The sequence below is a fragment of the Mytilus californianus genome, unplaced genomic scaffold (genome assembly GCF_021869535.1).
Source record: "Mytilus californianus isolate M0D057914Y unplaced genomic scaffold, xbMytCali1.0.p SCAF_4, whole genome shotgun sequence".
NCBI classification, from domain to species: domain Eukaryota; kingdom Metazoa; phylum Mollusca; class Bivalvia; order Mytilida; family Mytilidae; genus Mytilus; species Mytilus californianus.
Genome location: NW_026262690.1, coordinates 58,508,043 through 58,522,905, shown reverse-complemented (window position 1 = coordinate 58,522,905; position 14,863 = coordinate 58,508,043). Strand labels below are relative to the sequence as shown.

At 35.2% G+C, this 14,863-nt stretch overlaps 1 protein-coding gene across 1 annotated transcript in view; it reads left to right on the top strand.

Moving 5' to 3' along the window:
- Positions 1-14,863, top strand: part of LOC127698451 (uncharacterized) — a 59,015-nt gene that overhangs the window by 14,789 nt on the left and 29,363 nt on the right. Inside the window, exon 2 of the mRNA XM_052201903.1 lies at positions 1,705-2,484. Within this exon, the coding sequence (XP_052057863.1) occupies positions 1,705-2,484 (780 nt within the window). The remainder of the gene's footprint in view (positions 1-1,704; positions 2,485-14,863) is intronic.

Below are 14,863 nucleotides of genomic sequence, written 5' to 3'. Positions count from 1 at the left end.
CTGTGTCAGAAACCTATGCTGTGTCAAATATTTAATAACAATCCAAATTCAGAGCTGTATCAAGCTTGAATGTTGTGTCCATTCTTGCCCCAACTGTTCAGGGTTCGACCTCTGTGGTCGTATCAAGCTGCGCCCCAGCGAAGCATTTTATTAAAATTGGAGTTATCTTCCTTTATAGTTGAATCATCTACAATCAATGCTTTATACAATGCAATGTTTAATTTTGACTTCCACTTATAAAACACAGATCAAGTTGAATTTGGGTAGTGTCACTTTAACCATTATTGAGTTATGCCCCTTTATAAATCGAAAGACTGCATAATTTTTAGTTTCCATTCTGTAACTTAAGTTTGCCCCAAACAAACATTATGAAACCTATACACAATATTCATTGCCACAAAACTAAGATCAAGTACAAATTTTTAGTTTCCGTTTTCGAACTTTAGTTTGCCTCAACCAAATGTTATGAAATTTATACACAATGCTTATTACTACATAATACAGATTAAGTACGAAATTTGGTGAGAACACTTTTACCATTCTTGAGTTATGTCCCTTTATAAACATAAAAATTGCTGAATTTTTCGTTTCCGTTCTCTAACTTTAGTTTGTCTCAACCAAATGTTATAAAACTTATACACAAATGTTCTAAAGTTATGCGTGTTTACAAATAGAAAAATTGCTGAATTTTTAGTTTCTGTTCTCTACTTAAGTTAGCCTCAACCAAATGTTATTATCACAAAACTCAGATCAAGTTCAAATTTGGGTAGCGTCATTTTTTCCGTTCTTCAGTTATGTCCCTTTATAACTATATGCTATGCAAGCGGGGGCATCATATGTGTCCACATGTTGCCACTATTCACATTTATTTCGTAATGCTTGAAGATTTTGATTTGATAATTGTTATATAGTTTACACCATGACAAGTTATAAATCAAGTTAGCATTTTGTTTCAGTATAATGAATTTTTTACCAGTAGGGGACTATGTATTGCCATGCAATACTCTCGGAATGCTTGTTTAGGTTAGTTTCAGAAATAAATTTTTAATAATTATTCCAGATTTTCAAATTTTTGGTCGCAAAAAATTTTGCGGTCGTATATTGGTATCACGTCGTCGTCATCAGCGTCGTCCGAAGACAGTTGGTTTCCGGACAATAAATTTAGTATAATTAAATAGAAATCTATGAAATTCAAACACAAGGTTTATAACCACAAAAGGAAGGTTGGGATTGATAGTTTCCAGACAATAATTTGTGGGGGGTCAATTTTTTCTCATTTCAGATTTCAGAAACTAAAAAGAAAAATTCTTCAAATATTATTTTTTTTGCAGGGGTGGGGGGGTCAATATGCAACAGCATAGTGTATTGCACAAAAGCACAAAAAAAGGGGTGTAAATTAATTTTTTTTTGTGGGGGGAGGGGGGGGGGTCAATTTGTATTGCACAAAAGCAAAAAATTGAATATAAATTCAAATCATATAACCAATTCTAAGTTCTTTGACTACAGTTATTCTGTGTCAGAAACCTATTATGTGTCAAATATTTAATTACAATCCAAATTCAGACTTGTATCAAGCGCGAATATTGTGTCCATTTTTGCCCCAACTGTTCAGGGTTGGACCTTTGCGGTCGTATCCAGCTGTGCTCGGCGAAGCAATTTATTCTAGTTTGATCAAATAATTCCTTGTATGTTGTGTATTTTTAGAATTACCAGTACCAGAAGAGCATAAAATTGAAAAAAAACTAAAAGGTGATAAAGTTACAATGAAGCCATCATTAAATGACAACCCATATAATGTAGTATGGTATTATAGAACTGAAGACATATTAAGAGCTGTAGACCTAGATAAAAACGAAGACATAAATGATGAAGCTGCTAAACCATACTTATTGGGTGACACTAAAGATGGAGCTGTCAAAAGAGATCTACATGGAAATACAAATGATGGAGCTGTCAAACGTGATCTACATGATGACAAAAATGGTGAAGCTGTCAAAAGTGATCTATTTTGTGACACAAGTGGTGGAGCTGTCACAAGTGATCTACATGATGACACAAAAGGTGAAGCTGTCAAAAGTGATCGTGATGTACATGATGACACAAAAAGTGAAGCTGTCAAAAGTGATTCACATTTTGACACAAATGCTGAAGCTGTCAAAAGTGATATATTTTGTGACACAAGAGGTGGAGCTGTCAACAGTGATCTACATGATGACACAAAAGGTGAAGCTGTCAAAAGTTATCTATTTTGTGACACAAGTAGTGGAGCTGTCAAATCCAATTTATATGGTGACCATGGTGACACAAATGGTGGGACTGTAAAATCAGATCTTCATGGTCATAAATATGAAGGAGGAACCTGTAATAAACCACCATTAACTTTCAAGACAGCTGTATCAGATAATGGGCTGTATGTTTGCTTTGTAGTTACTGCAAAGAGAAAAATTGTTAGTTGTGGATGGAAATTGAAAGTTATTCCACAAGGTTTGTATTCCATTTATTTTCATTAAAGTTAAAGACTGGCTAATAATGGTACACTATATATCTGCTTTGGGGCTAATCTTATGAAAAATAAAGTTTGAACAGATGTTACTTTACACTTTTAGCTTCATGAAGATCCTTAATCCACTTCAGTATTGGGGATTTTTATACGACAGCAAAAACATTTTTGTGGTCGTATATTGGTATGACGTTGGTTGTCGTCGTCGTCGTTGTCCGGCGTCATCATCGTTGTCGTCGTCCGAAGACACATTGGTTTTCGCACTCTAACTTTAGTTTAAGTGAATGGATCTCTATGAAATTTTACCACAAGGTTCAATACCACAAAAGGAAGGTTGGGATTGATTTTTGGGGTTATGGTACCAACAGTTAAGAAATAAGGGGCCAAAAATAAACATTTTTGTAACTTCCAGACATAACTTGTGTGTTAGTGTATGGATCTCTCTGACATTGTATAACAAGGTTCCATATCACAAAAGGAATGCTGGGATTGATTTTGGGGGTAATTGCCTCAAAATTTTAGGAATTAGGGGGCAAAAAAGGTGCAAAAAACAAGCATTTTTCTAGTTTCATGACAATAACTTGTGTGTAAGTGTATGGATCTTTCTGAAATTGTACTACAAGGTTCCATATCACAAAGGAAAAGCTGGAATTGAGTTTGGGGGTAATTGCCCAAAACGTTTAGGAATAAGGGGCCAAAAGGGGGCCAAAAATAAGCATTTTTCTAGTTTCCAGACAATAACTTGTGTTCAAGTGTATGGATCTCTCTGAAATTGTACTGCAAGGTACCATACCACTAAATGAAAGGCTGGGATTGATTTTGGGGGTAATTGCCTCAAAATTTTAGGAATTAGGGGCCAAAAAGGGGCAAAAAATCAAGCATTTTTCTAGTTTCAGGACAATAACTTGTGTGTAAGTGTATGGATCTTTCTGAAATTGTACTACAAGGTTCCATATCACAAAGGAAAAGCTGGAATTGAGTTTGGGGGTAATTGCCCAAAACGTTTAGGAATAAGGGGCCAAAAGGGGGCCAAAAATAAGCATTTTTCTAGTTTACAGAAAATAACTTGTGTTCAAGTGTATGGATCTCTCTGAAATTGTACTGCAAGGTACCATACCACTAAATGAAAGGCTGGGATTGATTTTGGGGGTAATTGCCTCAACATTTTAGGAATTAGGGGCCAAAAAGGGGCAAAAAATCAAGCATTTTTCTAGTTTCAGGACAATAACTTGTGTGTAAGTGTATGGATCTTTCTGAAATTGTACTACAAGGTTCCATATCACAAAGGAAAAGCTGGAATTGAGTTTGGGGGTAATTGCCCAAAACGTTTAGGAATAAGGGGCCAAAAGGGGGCCAAAAATAAGCATTTTTCTAGTTTCCAGACAATAACTTGTGTTCAAGTGTATGGATCTCTCTGAAATTGTACTGCAAGGTACCATACCACTAAATGAAAGGCTGGGATTGATTTTGGGGGTAATTGCCTCAAAATTTTAGGAATTAGGGGCCAAAAAGGGGCAAAAAATCAAGCATTTTTCTAGTTTCAGGACAATAACTTGTGTGTAAGTGTATGGATCTTTCTGAAATTGTACTACAAGGTTCCATATCACAAAGGGAAAGCTGGAATTGAGTTTGGGGGTAATTGCCCAAAAGTTTAGGAATAATTGGCCAAAAGGGGGCCAAAAATAAGCATTTTTATACGACCACAAAAATTAAAAAGTTTTTGGTCATATATTGGTATGACGTCGGTGTCCTCGTTGTCGTCCAAAGACACATTGGTTTCGCACTCTAACTTTAGTTTAAGTGAATGGATCTCCATGAAATTTTATCATAAGGTTCAATACCACAAAAGGAAGGTTGGGATTGATTTTGGGGGTTATGATTCCAACAGTTAAGGAATTAGGGGCCAAAAATAAGCATTTTTGTAACTTCCAGACATAACTTGTGTGTTAGTTAATGGATCTCTCTGACATTGTACCACAAGGTTCCATATCACAAAGGGAATGCTGGGATTGATTTTGGGGGTAATTGCCTCAAAATTTTAGGAATAAGGGGCCAAAAAAGGGGCAAAAAAGAAGCATTTTTCTAGTTTCATGATAATAACTTGTGTGTAAGTGTATGGATCTTTCTGAAATTGAACTACAAGGTTCCATATCACAAAGGGAAAGCTGGAATTGAGTTTGGGGGTAATTGCCCAAAACGTTTAGGAAAAAGGGGCCAAAAATAGCATTTTACTAGTTTCCAGACCATTACTTGTGTTCAAGTGTATGGATCTCTCTGAAATTGTACTGCAAGGTACATTGTACCATACCACAAAGGGAAGGCTGGGATTGATTTTGGGGGTAATTGCCTCAAAATTTTAGGAATAAGGGGCCAAAAAGGGAAAAAACAAGCATTTTTCTAGTTTCAGGACAATAACTTGTGTGTAAATGTATGGATCTTTATGAAATTGTACTACAAGGTTCCATATCACAATAGAAAGCTGGGTTTGAGTTTGGGGGTAATTGCCCTGAATGTTTAGGAATTTGGGGCCAAAAAGGGGCCTTAAAAACAAGCATATTTCTAGTTTCCAGACAATAACTTGTGTTCAAGTGTATGGATCTCTCTGAAATTGAACTGCAACAGAGTTCGCGAAAACTTATTTTGACCCGTCGGTCATGGGACCGACAAAGCATGATTATTTGTCAGTCCTACAAAATTTTAGCCAGCCCTACAAAATCTGTCAATTTTATCCTGAAAAAAAATTAATAACATATTTTATCGAAAAATAACTTTATTAATATTAGTTTTATTCTTCGCACCCACAGGCAAATTAACAATGAAAGACCAGTTCAGGTCTTCTGATTGTTCTTATTTAAAGTCATCTTCACTATCCATTTCATCATCTGAATCACTTTCTCGGCTGTTACAGTATTTGTTTGCTCCATTGTAGGGTTCAATCGCCGATTGTTTGCCAGGGATGGCTCTATGGACAAATTAAGTAGGCCACGTGTAGATCGCCGCTTTGGTTTGTTTATAATAAATCCGTAAACGGTAAAACCAGTACTGGAAATTGGCAGCGGATACATCTGATAACCGATGTAAACACTTATTGGAAACAGTTGCGGTACATCTAATAACCGATGTAAAAAAGTGTCGAAATATGCACTACAACGGCCATTTTTACATCGGTCATTGGGACCGGCACTAGCCTTCAAAATACTGGTCCGAGCCTCATTTTGACCGACAGGACCGACAGGACCGACCATTTTCGTGAACTCTGCTGCAAGGTACCATACCACAAAGGGAAGGCTGGGATTGAGTTTGGGGGTGATGAATCATAAGGGGGTTCAAAAAATTTAGGGGAGGGATTTTTTTTTCTTTAAAATTTTCCATTTTATAAATGGGTTATTTCTGATTTATATATAATACAAATAATAATGATATGGTTTGAATAGGAAAATTAAAAAAATTTAAGTTCTTAGACTACATTCAATTCTGTGTCAGAAACCTATGCTGTGTCAAATATTTAATCACAATCCAAATTCAGTGCTGTATCAAGCTTGAATGTTGTGTCCATACTTGCCCCAACTGTTCAGGGTTCGACCTCTGCGGTCGTATCAAGCTGCGCCCAGCGGAGCATTTTATTCTAGTTTCCAGACATAACTTGTGTTCAAGTGTATGGATCTCTCTGAAATTGTACTGCAAGGTACCATACCACTAAATGAAAGGCTGGGATTGATTTTGGGGGTAATTGCCTCAAAATTTTAGGAATTAGGGGCCAAAAAGGGGCAAAAAAAACAAGCATTTTTCTAGTTTCAGGACAATAACTTGTGTGTAAGTGTATGGATCTTTCTGAAATTGTACTACAAGGTTCCATACCACAAAGGGAAAGCTGGAATTGAGTTTGGGGGTAATTGCCCAAAACGTTTAGGAATAAGGGGCCAAAAGGGGGCCAAAAATAAGCATTTTTCTAGTTTCCAGACAATTACTTGTGTTCAAGTGTATGGATCTCTCTGAAATTGTACTGCAAGGTACCATACCACAAAGGGAATGCTGGGATTGATTTTGGGGGTAATTGCCATAAAATTTTAGGAATTAGGGGTCAAAAAGGGGAAAAAAAACAAGCATATTTCTAGTTTCAGGACAATAACTTGTGTGTAAGTGTATGGATCTTTATGAAATTGTACAACAAGGTTTCATATCACAATAGAAAGCTGGGTTTGAGTTTGGGGGTAATTGCCCTAAATGTTTAGGAATTTGGGGCCAAAAAGGAGCAAAAAAACAAGCATTTTTCTAGTTTCCAGACAATAACTTGTGTTCAAGTGTAGGGATCTCTCTGAAATTGTACTGCAAGGCACCATACATTTTAACACAAAGGGAAGGCTGGGATTGAGTTTTGGGGTGATGAATCATAAGGGGGTTCAAAAAATTTGAGGGGGGATTTTTTTTTCCTTTTTTTTCTTTAAAATTTTCCATTTTAAATTGGTTATTTCTGATTTATATATAAAAGCAAATAATAATGATATGGTTTGAATAGGTAAATTAAAAAAATTTTAAGTTCTTAGACCACATTCATTCTGTGTCAGAAACCTATGCTGTGTCAAATATTTAATCACAATCCAGATTCAGTGCTGTATCAAGCTTGAATGTTGTGTCCATACTTGCCCCAACAGTTCAGGGTTCGACCTCTGCGGTCGTATCAAGCTGCGCCCAGCAGAGCATTTTATTAATTACTGTTCCAGATTTATAGGACCCAGGGATTAAATATTTTGCATTGAATCCCATGTCTATCCTTTCCCCCACGATATAAACAAAAACTGTTCCCAAACGGAAACCTGATCGTCTAATTAAAGCGGGAAAATGGAATGGAGGATTTGAAACCAGTAAGGTCATTTTAATAACCAAAATCCAGTCGGACAACTAAGTTTTAGATGCAAGGTCACGATTTGACACATGTATACCCCTTCTCTAAACATGTTTTCTAATTTCTTTTTTAAAGCTTCTACGATTAATTCATTATTTTTAAGTGTTTTCGTTACACTGTTGAATCTGAATTACTTTAGAGATACATCCCAGTTGTTCAGAGAGTCATTACAAGTCCGTTTTTGACAAAAAATTGTGAACACAACTTGTTCTTCAATGAAAAAACAAAATGCAAAATCTCATAAATAGATATAATAATATCTAGTATGCTAACCAATCTTCAATGAAAAGTAATTATATTATATTTTTGATCAACACTTATTAGAGGATGGCTTGGATTTGAAATAACATTTAATGTTTTATGGAAACAGCTATATTGTCAACAGGAAGTTCAAATTGAAGGGAGACAATTTTGGCGGGAAATGTTCTAAATTCAGTACTGTCAAATCATATGATATATTTATGATGGCAATAATTCAAATATTATAAAGTTACCACACATAACCTTTACCATGCTCAAACATTACATATAGGATTACCTAAAAATGCTTTATCTAAGGAATGACTGTAATATTTTTTCTGTCTATGAAGAAATAACATCAAAAATGTGGTGCACACTGAATAACCCGCGTAGCGGGTTATTTAAAAGTGTGCACCATATTTTTTAGGTTATTCGAATAGACAGAAAAAAATATTACAGTCATTCCTTATAATTTAATTCTAAAAAGGAGTAAATCATGATAAAAACGTTGATGACGTCACGGTCACATGACAAAATTATGTCTATGAGCTGATAGACAAAACACTTTCAGCCAATCAGAAGACGTAATACATCCAAAATTAAATTATTAGTATATGAAATGTACATTTAAGTTTTATTTTATTAGTATAAAAATTGGTTGGGCCCCAAAAATTTCAACTGGGCCCCTGAAAAAAATATTTTGGGGGCCCAGCTGGCCCCTGGAGAAAAAGAGTTAAGTTTAGTCCCTGGGACCTAGATTGTTCAGAATTTACCATCACTAGCACATCTCTCAAGTTTGTTTTCAGCTTTAACTGTATGTTCAATTCTTTGATTTTAAAATTCAATCAAAATTAAAATTATCAACATTTATCATTGCAGAGTTACAAACATTTTATTCATTTATTTAATGATACACCACATGCTCATGGCAAATGAAATTGAAAATGGAAACGGGAATGTGTCAAAGAGACAACAACCCGACCAAAGAGCAGAAAACAGCCCAAGGCCACCACTGGGTCTTCAACACAGAGAGAAAATCCCTCACCCGGAGGTGGGCTTCAGCTGGCCCCTAAACAATAATGTATACTAGTTCATCGAAAATAGACGTCACACTAAACCCCAAAACACATAAATGTACCAAAATTAAAAAACATACAAGACTAACAAAGGCCAGAGGTTCCTGACCAGGGAAAGGCGCAACAATGCAGGGGGGTTAAACATGTTTTGGTGAGATCTCAACCCTCCCCTCATACCTCTAGCCAATGTGGAATAAACAAACACACAGCAATACGCACGGTAAAACTCGGTTTAAAAAGAAGTCAGAGACCGATGTTAGAATAGGTAACAGAAGAAACTAAGCAAAATAACAATGATCAACATAAATTAATAAAGAACTACTAGCAGTTACTGACATGCCTGCTCCAGACCTCAATTAAACTGATTGAAAGATTATGTCTTCATCATATGAAAATCAAGCACAATCTGTCCTGTTAGGGGTTTAGTATCATATCATCATAAAATATACGAGAAGAACATTACCCTTATCATGCCAACAAATGGTTTTAGAATAAATGTGTTTATTTCCGATGCAAATACCCTATGAGTGAATCAATATTAATTCCAATGCCATCTTTAATGACCTGACAACAGTATCGTAACTATATCCCTTCTGAATAAGTCTGTTTAAAGGTTTGGTTAGCTTTTGAGGTGATTGACGACATTTTTGTGCTTTGTATGGAATATTACCATAAAAGACGGGATTTGAAATACCTGAACGTATAAGATGTCTGCATGTTGATTTATATTTACTAATAATGTCCTTTTACTGATGATAAAATTTTGTAAATGTTTTGACAAGTTTGTGATATCAAAAAACCCTGGTGTAATAATTTTTCAGTAATTTCTTTCGTTAAAATCAAAAACCTTGTTACATACAGGAGCGAATCAAACAAATTGATAAATTTGTTAACCTTTATGGATCGTTATGAAGCTTGGACAGAAGCTAAACTTCATGACCAAGAAATAGCATCTTAAGTAAAAGTTCAATTTTTTTTAATAAATTCTGTTTTTAAATGATAAATGGACTCACTTTTTAAGTCAACATTACACTTTTACACCTAAGCAATCACAGGCGAGACACAGGGTTCCGGAGATCCCCTTACGAGTTTTTAAAGTAAATATATTTTTTTTATCTACTTGGAGCTGGAACGATTTGGGCCTGATCAACTTGGGTCCAGAACGACTTGGGCCTGATTGACTTGGGGCCGGAATGTTTTGTTCCAGATTGAATTTGGACAGATCGACTTGGGGCGGGACTGACTTAATACCCAATTACAGATAAAAACATAATGCGTAAATTTAAAATGTTCCGATCACATAATTAGTGCTTAAGGTAGAAAGGGTGTCTTCCTCCATCTTGGATTTTGAAATACCAGAAAACAATCGGTCTAGATCTTTAATAAAAGGTGCAAATTTTGAGAGTAGTAGGTAATTCATGTGTAAGAATTTTCATTTCAATATAGAAAATGACCTATTTTATCATATTTATGGTTGTATTTTACAAAAAAACAGAATACTTTTGTTTGATTCTATTTTTTCCAACTTTGCCACATAAGGGGAGGCAACTCAAATGTAAGGGCAGATAATTCAGATAAAGTTACTTTTACAATAGAATGTGTTAGGAATTTACCTATTTTATTATGTATTAAGAAAACGAGTCCCGTGACCCCATTTTTTCTTTTTCTTATCTGAAAGCATACTATTAGAGCTATCTTCTCATATTTGATCTCAAAATTCTATGGTGTAGTTTTCGTTTTATGGCAGAAAATTGGGTTTTCCATGCATAATCTATACAAAATCTGTCAATTTTGCACAACCTGTAGCGTGAAAATAAGCCCTGTGACCCATTTTTATACGACCGCAAAAAAATTTTTGTGGTCCTATATTGGTATGACATTGGCGTCGTCGTCGTCATCATGTCGTCGTCGTCTGGCGTCGTCCGAAGACACATTGGTTTGCGCACTCTAACTTTAGTTTAAGTGAATGGATCTCTATGAAATTTTACCACAAGGTTCAATACCACAAAAGGAAGGGTTATGGTACCAACAGTAAAGGAATTAGGGGCCAAAAATAAGCATTTTTGTAACTTCCAGACATAACTTGTGTGTTAGTGTATGGATCTCTCTGACATTGTACCACAAGGTTCCATATCACAAAAGGAATGCTGGGATTGATTTTGGGGGTAATTGCCTCAAAATATTAGGAATTATGGGCCCAAAAAGGGGCAAAAAAACAAGCATTTTTTTCTAGTTTCATGACAATAACTTGTGTGTAAGTGCATGGATCTTTCTGAAATTGTACTACAAGGTTCCATATCACAAAGGAAAAGCTGGAATTGAGTTTGGGGGTAATTGCTGAAACGTTTAGGAATTGGGGGCCAAAAAGGGGCCAAAAATAAGCATTTTTCTAGTTTCCAGACAATAACTTGTGTTCAAGTGTATGGATCTCTCTGAAATTGTACTGCAAGATACCATACCACAAAGGGAAGGCTGGGATTGATGATGGGGGTAATTGCCTCAATATTTTAGGAATTAGGGGCCAAAAAGGGGCAAAAAACAAGCATTTTCTAGTTTCAGGACAATAACTTGTGTGTAAGTGTATGGATCTTTCTGATATTGTACTACAAGGTCCCATATCACAAAGGAAAAGCTGGGTTTGAGTTTGGGGGTAATTGCCCAAATTGTTTAGGAATTTGGGGCCAAAAAGGGGCCAAAAAACACATTTTTGGCTCACCTGACCTGAAAGGTCAAGTGAGCTTTTCTCATCACTTTGCGTCCGTCGTCCGTCGTCCGTAAACTTTTACAAAAATCTTCTCCTCTGAAACTACTGGGCCAAATTTAACCAAACTTGGCCACAATCATCATTGGGGTATCTAGTTTTAAAAATGTGTGGCGTGACCCTGTCAACCAACCAAGATGGCCGCCACGGCTAAAAATAGAACATAGGGGTAAAATGCAGTTTTTAGCTTATAACTCAAAAACCAAAGCATTAAGAGCAAATCTGACATGGGGTAAAATTGTTCATCAGGTCAAGATCTATCTGCCCTGAAATTTTCAGATGAATCGGACAACCCGTTATTGGGTTGCTGCTCCTGAATTGGTAATTTTAAGGAAATTTTGCTGTTTTTGGTTATTATCTTGAATATTATTATAGATGGAGATAAACTGTAAACAGCAATAATGTTCAGCAAAGTAAGATTTACAAATAAGTCAAATAACCGAAATGGTCAGTTGACCCCTTTAGGAGGAAATTGCCCTTTATAGTCAATTTTTAACCATTTTTCGTAAATCTTAGTAATCTTTTACAAAAATCTTCTCCTCTGAAACTACGTGGCCAAATTAAACCAAACTTGGCAACAATCATCATTTGGTTATCTAGTTTTTAAAAATGTGTGGCGTGACCTGGTCAACCAACCAAGATGGCCGCCACGGCTAAAAATAGAACATAGGGGTAAAATTCAGTTTTTGGCTTTTAACTCAAAAACCAAAGCATTTAAAGCAAATCTGACATGGGGTAAAATTGTTCATCAGGTCAAGATCTATCTGCCCTGAAATTTTCAGATGAATCGGACAACCCGTTATTGGGTTGCTGCCCCTGAATTGGTAATTTTAAGGAAATTTTGCTGTTTTTGGTTATTATCTTGAATATTATTATAGATAAAGATAAACTGTAAACAGCAATAATGTTCAGCAAAGTAAGATTTACAAATAAGTCAATATAACCGAAATGGTCAGTTGACCCCTTTAGGAGTAATTGCCCTTTATAGTCAATTTTTAACCATTTTTCGTAAATCTTAGTAATCTTTTACAAAAATCTTCTCCTCTGAAACTACGTGGCCAAATTAAACCAAACTTGGCAACAATCATCATTTGGTTATCTAGTTTTAAAAATGTGTGGCGTGACCTGGTCAACCAACCAAGATGGCCGCCACGGCTAAAAATAGAACATAGGGGTAAAATTCAGTTTTTGGCTTTTAACTCAAAAACCAAAGCATTTAAAGCAAATCTGACATGAAGTAAAATTGTTTATCAGGTCAAGATCTATCTGCCCTGAAATTTTCAGATGAATCATACAACCAGTTGTTGGGTTGCTGCCCCTGAATTGGTAATTTTAAGGTAATTTTGCTGTTTTTGGTTATTATCTTGAATATTATTATAGATAGAGATAAACTGTAAAAAACGATAAATGTCGGCAAAGTAAGATCTACAAATAAGTCGACATGACCGAAATTGTCAGTTGACCCCTTTAGGAGTTATTGCCCTTTATAGTCAATTTTAACCATTTTTTCGTAAATCTTAGTAATCTTTTACAAAAATCTTCTCCTCTGAAACTACTGGGCCAAGTTAATTATAGATAGAGATAATTGTAAGCAGGAAAAATGTTCAGTAAATTAAGATGTACAAACACATCACCATCACCAAAACACAATTTTGTCATGAATCCATCTGCGTCCTTTGTTTAATATTCACATAGACCAAGGTGAGCGACACAGGCTCTTTAGAGCCTCTAGTTCTAGTTTCCAGACAATAACTTGTGTTCAAGTGTATGGATCTCTCTGAAATTGTACTGCAAGGTACCATACCACAAAGGGAAGGCTGGGATTGAGTTTGGGGGTGATGAATCATAAGGGGGTTCAAAAAATTTGGGGGGAGGGGATTTTTTTTTTTTTTCCTTTTTTTTCTTTTTTTCCTATTTTTTTTTTTTTAAATTTTCCATTTTAAGTTGGTTATTTCTGATTTATATTTAAAAGCAAATAATAATGATATGGTAGGAGATACACACCAAACAGGATGTGTAAATTATTATATAATAAGTATTGTGCAATAGCAAGAAATTTTCAATTGCACAGTATTGCACAATAGCAAGAAATCTTCAATTGCACAGTATTGCGCAATAGCAAGAAATCTTCAATTGCACAGTATTGCGCAATAGCAAGAAATATCCAATAGCACAATATTGCGCAATAGCAAGAAATTGTCAATTGTACAGTATTGCGCAATAGCAAGAAATATTTAATTGCACAGTATTGTGCAAAAGAAGATACTTCGTATAAATTGCTTATTTCTTGACCAATTTCAATGGGGTTTTATTCTTGAATTCTTGGGGTTCTTTAATATGCTGAATCTAACCGTGTATTTAGTTTTTGGATTTTGGGCCCCGTTTTTAAATTGGTCCACATTGAGATCCAAAGGGTCCAAAATTAAACTTTGTTTGATTTCATCAAAAATTGAATTATTGGGGTTCTTTGATATGCCGAATCTAACCGTGTATTTAGATTCTTAATTTTTGGTTCCGTTTTCAAATTGGTCTACATTAAGGTCCAAAGGGTCCAAAATTAAACTTAGTTTGATTTTAACAGAAATTGAATTCTTAGGGTTCTTTGATATGCTGAATCTAAACATGTATTTAGATTTTTGATTATGGGCCCAGTTTTCAAGTTGGTCTAAATCGGGGTCCAAAATTAAACTTTGTTTGATTTCAACAAAAATTGAATATATGGGGTTCTTTGATATGCTGAATCTAACCATGTATTTAGATTTTTGATTTTTGGGCCCCGTTATCAACTTTGTCCACATTGAGGTCAAAAGGGTCCAAAATTAAACTTTGTTTGATTTCATCAAAAATTGAATTCTTGGAGTTCTTTGATATGCTGAATCTAACCATGTATTTAGATTTTGGATATTGGACCATAATAGGTGAATGTCCAATTTAAAATTTTTAAGTTCTTAGACCACATTCATTCTGTGTCAGAAACCTATGCTGTATCAAATATTTAATCACAATCCAAATGCAAATCTGTATCAAGCTTGAATGTTGTGTCCATACTTGCCCCAACTGTTCAGGGTTCGACCTCTGTGGTCGTATCAAGCTGCGCCCTGCGGAGCATTTTATTTTTATTATTTTTTTTTAAAAAGCATGATATAAACTACATTTTGGCAAATTATTAAAAAATTCTATGGATCATAATTTAGACACCCCATCTACCTTAATTCAGTAATATTGTACCACTTCCCGACTCTAGAACTGAGTGTTGAACGACAGAAACAACACACACTGAAGGCTTGCATGCCAAACAGGGTCAAATCCTAAAAATGTGAAGTATATAAATATGAACATTATTTTAGGGGAGTTAGTTATGTATACAATTCATTTACCCTATT